The sequence below is a fragment of the Homarus americanus genome, unplaced genomic scaffold, assembly GCF_018991925.1.
Source record: "Homarus americanus isolate GMGI-L3 unplaced genomic scaffold, GMGI_Hamer_2.0 scaffold31711, whole genome shotgun sequence".
NCBI classification, from domain to species: Eukaryota; Metazoa; Arthropoda; class Malacostraca; order Decapoda; family Nephropidae; genus Homarus; species Homarus americanus.
Genome location: NW_024737744.1, coordinates 8,844 through 18,171, shown reverse-complemented (window position 1 = coordinate 18,171; position 9,328 = coordinate 8,844). Strand labels below are relative to the sequence as shown.

Below are 9,328 nucleotides of genomic sequence, written 5' to 3'. Positions count from 1 at the left end.
TGATGCCAGTCTCTTCATCAGCTTCTCGTTCTCCGGGTCGTATGCTCCCAGGGGTCCCACTATGAATGTAGCCACCTTCACCTGCTGGTATTGTCTTCTCATCTCTGCTGCCAGTTCTGCATACTTTTCTTCTTTCCTCAGTCTTGCTTCTTTAAATGCCTCTTGTCCATTCTCGAATGGGCAGGTGACGTCGATCAGGATCACTTCTCGGTTCTTTTCAATCACCAGGTCTGGACGTCCATTGTCTGCTGCTCCTGGTACTCGTTCATTTGCCGACATGATCTTCCAATGTCGACCTTCTGCGGCTTTTCGTACTCTATCCACCAGGGCATTATGTCGCTTTTGCATGGCTCGAGAGTGTATCATGCAGTGGTTTACTACATGTGGGAGCGTTTCTTCTCTATTGCACCGACGACATCTCCGATCCCTATTCTGGCCTCGCTTCGCTCCATTGACGGGGAGTAGGTTCAGTCTTGCTCGGTGTATGAAACGCCAGTCTGCGAAGGTTGTATACGCTCCATTTCGAACAAAAGCTGATGATGCTCTCTCTTGTGCTACGAGCTTCATCACTTTCCCTTGGTCAGGCTTATTCTGCAGAACTTCATCTCTCATCTGTCGTCGCTGGCTCCGGATGGTTTTGGCTACCTTCCTTCTATCTTTTTCTTCAATGATGGAGTCCGTGCATTTTATCTTGATGTTGTCTCCTCCCTCTGCTATCCAGGAAACCCCCATTCGGCCTGAGGCACACCTGGCTCTAGACCAGATGGTTTGGTGGTCTCCTCCTCGCGTTTGCATCTCTCCCTGTGTTAAGTACATGCATGCGTCGGTCATGCTTGGCTCCTGTCGTGTTCTCATTGTTGCCACTCGCCGGCATTCTTCTCTGGCTATTTCCCTGACGTCAGGATCCGGTGACGTGAGTAATTTATATGCGGTATCCACCAGGAAAATGTCAGAGTCTTCTGCCGCGAGTGGGACACCACACGCTCCAGCTTTACTGCTTCCGTACAAGTACTCATTCGACGCTCTTGACGGTAGATGTAGCGTGTGTTTAACATTGTCTTCATTTCGTTGTCCAGGTGTGCCCAGTCTGTTTTCCTCAGTTGCCAAGTCCTCATTGCATGCACTCCTGCCGGGAACATGAATGTCTTGACTGCATCTATTCTCTGCCACGGTGCTAGCTTGCTTGTCAGTATTTTGGTCCCGAGTTGCATTAGTTCCTCTACTGTTTGGATGTTTGGCAGAAGATGGAACCCAACTGGTCGTCCCAAGAAGAGCGTTGCTTCGCCATCGCTCTTCCATTGAATGGGCGTTTCTCCAACGTAGAACTGTGTCTGGCGCATTCCTCGAGGTCTTCGTCCGGACAGGTGCAATGATGAGCTTTTGCTAGGATTTAGGTCCAGTCCCATCCTACTGCATTGTTCTGTTGCTATGTAGAGGAGTTGCTGTAGATTATCTTGCTGTTTTGTAATGATGGTTATATCGTCTGCATATGCTAAGCATGGGTGCTTGTGTTGTTGGTTCAGTATCATTCCTTCGGCCGCGATTTTCCGCAACAGTGGTTCGACCGCTATATTGAACAGGAGACCACTTATTGGGCACCCCTGTTGCACACCGCATTGCACTGGTATCTCTTCTGTTTCTCCTTCCTTTGTTAGGATTATTGTCGTCTTGCCACTGATGATGTCTCCTGCTACTGTTTCAAAATCTCGTCCCACCACTATACGGTTGAGCGCTCTTTTAATGAGGTCCAGTGACACTGAGCCAAATGCATTGGTCAAGTCGAGTGCTGCTATGCAGGTGTCGCCATTGTTCCGTCGTGCATCGTCCATGTGATGTTGAAGTATGTAGTTGTGTTTTATCACCCCATCACTTGGCATGAATCCTTTCTGTGCAGCGCACAGTACCTCGTTGTCAACGAGCCATCTTCTGAGTCGTGCTGTGAGGCATCCCGTGTACACCTTGTATATTGTGCGGCTCAGTGTTATAGGCCTCCAATTTGAAACGACTTCTGGGTTACCACCTTTTTTGGGTACAAGTATTGTTCTGTATCGTTTCCAGGAGTCTGGTATTCTCTTGGCTCTTAGACACACGTTGAATATGGCTGCCATAACTCGGCAGCTTGGGTCAGCCTTTCTCCAGTTATCATATGATATTCTGTCTTCACCTGGTGACGAATTCTCTGCTGCTGCTAGTTTTGTAAATACTTCCTTCTCTGTGAAGGGCTGCATTTCCATCTCTGGTCTGTCGTCTGGCGGTTCGGGAATGTGCTCCACGGTATTTAGGTCACATTCCTTTTCGACCATCATGTGTTGGAAGTGTTCCTCTATTCTCTCCTTGCTTATTTCACATCTTGCGCCGTTCCCTTCGACAATTAGCCGTATTGCTCGGCGACGGTTGTATTTGTACAGCCTCTGGATCTGTTTGCAATCATTGACATCGGAGATTTTCCTGGTCGTGTTCTGTCCTTGAGAGATGTTTATCCTGTTTGCAGCTTGGATTGCTACCTCGATCTCAATCAGTACATCTTCAAATCTTGCCCAGTCCGGGTTCCGCTGGATCTCATACAGTGTGCCCAGAAACGGGTCCAGTATCCATGTCCCCTCAGCTTCATCTCGCTCTTCATTTGGTTCAGGAGTTATGCCAATATGCTCCTGTATGTTGCCTTCACCACTTAGTGTTTGGGTTGCTTCACTTTGCGATAGTGGTGTAAGGGATTCACTGAGATTACTTTGGCTTCCTTCATTTGTTTCTTGACTTTGCATTATCTGTTCCCCTGTTTGGGTACTGTCTCCCCCATGTTGTTCATCAGGGCTTAGAGGTGACAGTGGCATTCTTGGAATGTGCAAGAGGGGTGTCAGGTCCCCTGCGTGCTGTGATTCCTCTCCTGGTGAAGGTTCATTTTGGAGCAGCTGGCTCGGCGTTATAGACCTCAGTCGCGTTTCTTGATCGTCTGGGCTCAGCGGTGACACTGGTGTACTTCTCCCTGAGACGGGGCGTGGTGTCTCTGGTCCTTCCACTTCTCCATCCCTGGGTGGGGGTGTCCATCTGTGCCTTTTTCGTTGCCCTTGTGTTTCTCTTTGCTGCTGTTGCTCGTCATTCTGTTGCTGCTCCCTCTGCTCGTTATCCCTATTTTCCCTAACTTCCTGTGTGGGCTGGGCGCTTGCTGGATTGCCTTCAGGCTGTTGGTTCCCCTGTCGTTGCTCCGCCTGACGTTGGTTGTCTCTCCTCCTCCGCTGCCGTACATGTGTTGCTGCCTTGTGGTTGTTCACTCCTCTCTTTGTTGGGGCAGAGTAGTGGCAGTATTGCACGTCGCACTGGAAACGAAAATGGGGATCCCTTTGCTCCTCCCTCATCTGCCTGTTGAGGATGCACGTGTGATTGCTTGGCCGGATAGTCAGTACCAGATAGCACCCTCACACATGTTCATATATTCGTTGATTTTCTTGTTGTGGGCTTCCTTTAGATGTCGGACTAGTGATTGCTTGCAGCCAGACCACCCCGATGATGCACATTCCCATGGGCATCCCTGCGTCCTCTCTGTGCATTTGAAGGATGGTGGTGCAGGGAACCATATGGTCAGCATTCGGTTTCTTCTTTCCGGCTGCCGATCCCCGCTCGGGCGGGGGAGAGCATCCATTCCCCCGCCGTCCGTTGAGTCAGAGTCTCCGCCGCTCCCACCGAATTGTACTGGCTCGCCTGTCGCAGGTGTTCCGGCTCTCCATCCCACATCTTGTCCTTCGTTTCTTCCTCTTGGCCCTTCGTCGTCCATCTTGCCTTACCCACACGAACACCCACACACACATGACAACCCCCTTACCAGGGTGTACCCGCACTATCACGGTATTCCTGGAGGATCGGCCGAGAGTTGTGTACCGACCTCCCTTTCGCCATCACAAACCCACTCGATCGCAAGGTGATGGTTTACCGGGGATGGAATTTGGGACGAATACACTTCTATGAGTGCAGGTCCCTCAGCCAGTACGAAGTAAGGAAGTAAAGAGAGGAGGGAATAGCCACGTGTGAGAAGCACCCACGTGGGGTCCCGTGGGACCAGGTTTTGGGGCTTTGCAGGGCACCCCCGGTATGTTTCCTCTCACTGCATGGTATTAGTAATAACCACAGCAATGGAGAAATACCGGGTTCCCTGCTCGCCGCCTAAAACAACAAAGGAGTAAACTCTGTTACTTTCACCCCCAGAAAGTCCAAATCTGTGTTCTTCCTTCCATGCAAAAAGAACCTGATTATGTACTCTCCATTAAGCTGATAAGAACAGATACTACACTTTGATCTTAGCCAAAAGGCCGAGAAGCAGGTCCCGCAACTAGTACTAAGTATGGAAGTAGCAAAAGAGAGAAATAAGAATATATACTACACTTTGATCTTAGCCAAAAGGCCGAGAAGCAGGTCCCGCAACTAGCACTAAGTATGGAAGTAGCAAAAGAGAGAAATAAGAATATATTTTATACATAGTGTTCCTATTCCACTAACTAGAACCTATTCTTTCTTCTATCTTGACTTTGGGTTTATTTCACCCTACATACTGTCTAGCCCCTGAGGTATGTTCTATATAAATCATTCTCGACCAGCGAATGGCATCACTTACACACAGTTTCCTGAAGAGGCGCAGGTATCCCTTTGATGCCAGTCTCTTCATCAGCTTCTCGTTCTCCGGGTCGTATGCTCCCAGGGGTCCCACTATGAATGCAGCCACCTTCACCTGCTGGTTTTGTTTTCTCATCTCTGCTGCCAGTTCTGCATACTTTTCTTCTTTCCTCAGTCTTGCTTCTTTAAATGCCTCTTGTCCATTCTCGAATGGGCAGGTGACGTCGATCAGGATCACTTCTCGGTTCTTTTCAATCACCAGGTCTGGACGTTCATTGTCTGCTGCTCCTGGTACTCGTTCATTTGCCGACATGATCTTCCAATGTCGACCTTCTGCGACTTTTCGTACTCTATCCACCACGGCATTATGTCGCTTTTGCATGGCTCGAGAGTGTATCATGCAGTGGTTTACTACATGTGTGAGCGTTTCTTCTCTATTGCAACGACGACATCTCCGATCCCTATTCTGGCCTCGCTTCGCTCCATTGACGGGGAGTAGGTTCAGTCTTGCTCGGTGTATGAAACGCCAGTCTGCGAAGGTTGTATACGCTCCATTTCGAACAAATGCTGATGATGCTCTCTCTTGTGCTACGAGCTTCATCACTTTCCCTTGGTCAGGCTTATTCTGCAGAACTTCATCTCTCATCTGTCGTCGCTGGCTCCGGATGGTTTTGGCTACCTTCCTTCTATCTTTTTCTTCAATGATGGAGTCCGTGCATTTTATCTTGATGTTGTCTCCTCCCTCTGCTATCCAGGAAACCCCCATTCGGCCTGAGGCACACCTGGCTCTAGACCAGATGGTTTGGTGGTCTCCTCCTCGCGTTTGCATCTCTCCCTGTGTTAAGTACATGCATGCGTCGGTCATGCTTGGCTCCTGTCGTGTTCTCATTGTTGCAACTCGCCGGCATTCTTCTCTGGCTTTTTCCCTGACGTCAGGATCCGGTGACGTGAGTAATTTATATGCGGTATCCACCAGGAAAATGTCAGAGTCTTCTGCCGCGAGTGGGACACCACACGCTCCAGCTTTACTGCTTCCGTACAAGTACTCATTCGACGCTCTTGACGGTAGATGTAGCGTGTGTTTAAGCATTGTCTTCATTTCGTTGTCCAGGTGTGCCCAGTCTGTTTTCCTCAGTTGCCAAGTCCTCATTGCATGCACTCCTGCCGGGAACATGAATGTCTTGACTGCATCTATTCTCTGCCACGGTGCTAGCTTGCTTGTCAGTATTTTGGTCCCGAGTTGCATTAGTTCCTCTACTGTTTGGATGTTTGGCAGAAGATGGAACCCAACTGGTCGTCCCAAGAAGAGCGTTGCTTCGCCATCGCTCTTCCATTGGATGGGCGTTTCTCCCACGTAGAACTGTGTCTGGTGCACTCCTCGAGGTCTTCGTCCAGACAGGTGCAATGATGAGCTTTTGCTAGGATTTAGGTCCAGTCCCATCCTCCTGCATTGTTCTGTTGCTATGTAGAGGAGTTGCTGTAGATTATCTTGCTGTTTTGTAATGATGGTTATATCGTCTGCATATGCTAAGCATGGGTGCTTGTGTTGTTGGTTCAGTATCATTCCTTCGGCCGCGATTTTCCGCAACAGTGGTTCGACCGCTATATTGAACAAGAGACCACTTATTGGGCACCCCTGTTGCACACCGCATTGCACTGGTATCTCTTCTGTTTCTCCTTCCTTTGTTAGGATTCTTGTCGTCTTGCCACTGATGATGTCTCCTGCTACTGTTTCAAAATCCCGTCCCACCCCTATACGGTTGAGCGCTCTTTTAATGAGGTCCAGTGACACTGAGCCAAATGCATTGGTCAAGTCGAGTGCTGCTATGCAGGTATCGCCATTGTTCCGTCGTGCATCGTCCATGTGATGTTGAAGTATGTAGTTGTGTTCTATCACCCCATCACTTGGCATGAATCCTTTCTGTGCAGCGCACAGTACCTCGTTGTCAACGAGCCACCTTCTGAGTCGTGCTGTGAGGCATCCCGTGTACACCTTGTATATTGTGCGGCTCAGTGTTATAGGCCTCCAATTTGAAACGACTTCTGGGTTACCACCTTTTTTGGGGACAAGTATTGTTCTGTATCGTTTCCAGGAGTCTGGTATTCTCTTGGCTCTGAGACACACGTTGAATATGGCTGCCATAACTCGGCAGCTTGGGTCAGCCTTTCTCCAGTTCTCATATGATATTCTGTCTTCACCTGGTGACGAATTCTCTGCTGCTGCTAGTTTTGTAAATACTTCCTTCTCTGTGAAGGGCTGCATTTCCATCTCTGGTCTGTCGTCTGGCGGTTCGGGAATGTGCTCCACGGTATTTAGGTCACAATCCTTTTCAACCATCATGTGTTGGAAGTGTTCCTCTATTCTCTCCTTGCTTATTTCACATCTTGCGCCGTTCCCATCGGCAATTAGCCGTATTGCTCGGCGACGGTTGTATTTGTACAGCCTCTGGATCTGTTTGCAATCATTGACATCGGTGATTTTCCTGGTCGTGTTCTGTCCTTGAGAGATGTTTATCCTGTTTGCCGCTTGTATTGCTACCTCGATCTCAATCAGTACTTCTTCAAATTTTGCCCAGTCCGGGTTCCGCTGGATCTCATACACTGTGCCCAGAAACGGCTCCAGTATCCATGTCTCCTCAGCTTCATCTCGCTCTTCATTTGGTTCAGGAGTTATGCCAATCTGCTCCTGTATGTTGCCTTCACCATTTAGTGTTTGAGTTGCTTCACTTTGCGATAGTGGTGTAAGGGATTCACTGAGATTACTTTGGCTTCCTTCATTTGTTTCTTGACTTTGCATTATCTGTTCCCCTGTTTGGGTACTATCTCCACCATGTTGTTCCTCGGGGCTTAGAGGTGACAGTGGCATTCTTGGCATGTGCAAGAGGGGTGTCAGGTCCCCTGGGTGCTGTGATTCCTCTCTTGGTGAGGGTTCATTTTGGAGCAGCTGGCTCGGCGTTATCGACCTCAGTCGCGTTTCTTGATCGTCTGGGCTCAGCGGTCACACTGATGTACTTCTCCCAGAGACGGGGCGTGGTGTCTCTGGTCCTTTCACTTCTCCATCCCTGGGTGGAGGGGTCCATCTGTGCCTTTCTCGTTGCCCTTGTGTTTCTCTTTGCTGCTGTTGCTCGTAATTCTGTGGCTGCTCCCTCTGCTCGTTATCCCTATTTTCCCCAACTTCCTGTGAGGGCTGGGCGCTTGTTGGATTGCCTTCAGCCTGTTGGTTCCCCTGTCGTTGCTTCGCCTGACGTTGGTTGTTTCTCCTCCTCCACTGCCGTACATGTGTTGCTACCTTGTGGTTATTCAATCCTCTCTTTGTTGGGGCAGAGTAGGGGCAGTATTGCACGTCGCACTGGAAACGAAAATGGGGAACCCTTTGCTCCTCCCTCATCTGCCTGTTGAGGATGCACGTGTGATTGCTTGGCCGGATAGTCAGTACCAGATAGCACCCTGCACACATGTTCATATATTCGTTGATTTTCTTGTTGTGGGCTTCCTTTAGATGTCGGACTAGTGATTGCTTGCAGCCAGACCACCGCGATGACGCACATTCCCATGGGCATCCCTGCGTCCTCTCTGTGCATTTGAAGGATGGTGGTGCAGGGAACCATATGGTCAGCATTCGGTTTCTTCTTTCCGGCTGCCGATCCCCGCTCGGGCGGGGGAGAGCATCCATTCCACCGCCGCTACCACCGATTTGTACTGGCTCGCCTGTCGCAGGTGTTCCGGCTCTCCATCCCACATCTTCTCCTTCGTTTCTTCCTCTTGGCCCTTCGTCGTCCATCTTGCCTTACCCACACGAACACCCACACACACATGACAACCCCCTTACCAGGGTGTACCCGCACTATCACGGTATTCCTGGAGGATCGGCCGAGAGTTGTGTACCGACCTCCCTTTCGCCATCACAAACCCACTCGATCGCAAGATGATGGTTTACCGGGGAGGGACTTTGGGACGAATACACTTCTATGAGTGCAGGTCCCGCAGCCAGTACGAAGTAAGGAAGTACAGAGAGGAGGGAATAGCCACGTTTGAGAAGCACCCACGTGGGGTCCCGTGGGACCTGGTTTTGGGGCTTTGCAGGGCACCCCCGGTATGTTTCCTCTCACTGCATGGTATTAGTAATAACCACAGCAATGGAGAAATACCGGGTTCCCTGCTCGCCACCTAAAACAACAAAGGAGTAAACTCTGTTACTTTCACCCCCAGAAAGTCCAAATCTGTGTTCTTCCTTCCAAGCAAAAAGAACACTAATTATGTACTCTCCATTAAGCTGATAAGAACAGATTTTATTTAAAAGAATGATACATTGTTTTTTATTTACAATAGTTTGGGTATTCCAGTAATTTGTGACAATTGGCTGACTATCTATTACATTTTGTACATAGTGTTCCTATTCCACTAACTAGAACCTATTCTTTCTTCTATCTTGACTTTGGGTTTATTTCACCCTACATACTGTCTAGCCCCTGAGGTATGTTCTATATAAATCATTCTCGTCCAGCGAATGGCATCACTTACACACAGTTTCCTGAAGAGGCGCAGGTATCCCTTTGATGCCAGTCTCTTCATCAGCTTCTCGTTCTCCGGGTCGTATGCTCCCAGGGGTCCCACTATGAATGCAGCCACCTTCACCTGCTGGTATTGTCTTCTCATCTCTGCTGCCAGTTCTGCATACTTTTCTTCTTTCCTCAGTCTTGCTTCTTTAAATGCCTCTTGACCATTC

General features: G+C 49.2%; 1 protein-coding gene and 1 non-coding gene across 2 annotated transcripts; both read right to left on the bottom strand.

Moving 5' to 3' along the window:
- Positions 1-2,504: 2,504 nt before the first annotated feature.
- LOC121873578 (putative uncharacterized protein DDB_G0294196) lies at positions 2,505-3,729 on the bottom strand (the record flags this gene model as incomplete). The annotated part of the gene is made up of 2 exons (XM_042377219.1): positions 3,679-3,729; positions 2,505-3,143 (listed from the first exon to the last, which is right to left on the bottom strand). Coding segments are annotated over exons 1-2 (690 nt in total), but the record flags the coding sequence as incomplete, so codon positions are not given.
- Positions 3,730-4,111: 382 nt separating this feature from the next.
- LOC121873579 lies at positions 4,112-4,313 on the bottom strand. Its single transcript, XR_006090268.1, has one exon. It is a non-coding gene; the product is annotated as a U2 spliceosomal RNA (small nuclear RNA).
- Between the last annotated feature and the right edge of the window lie 5,015 nt (positions 4,314-9,328).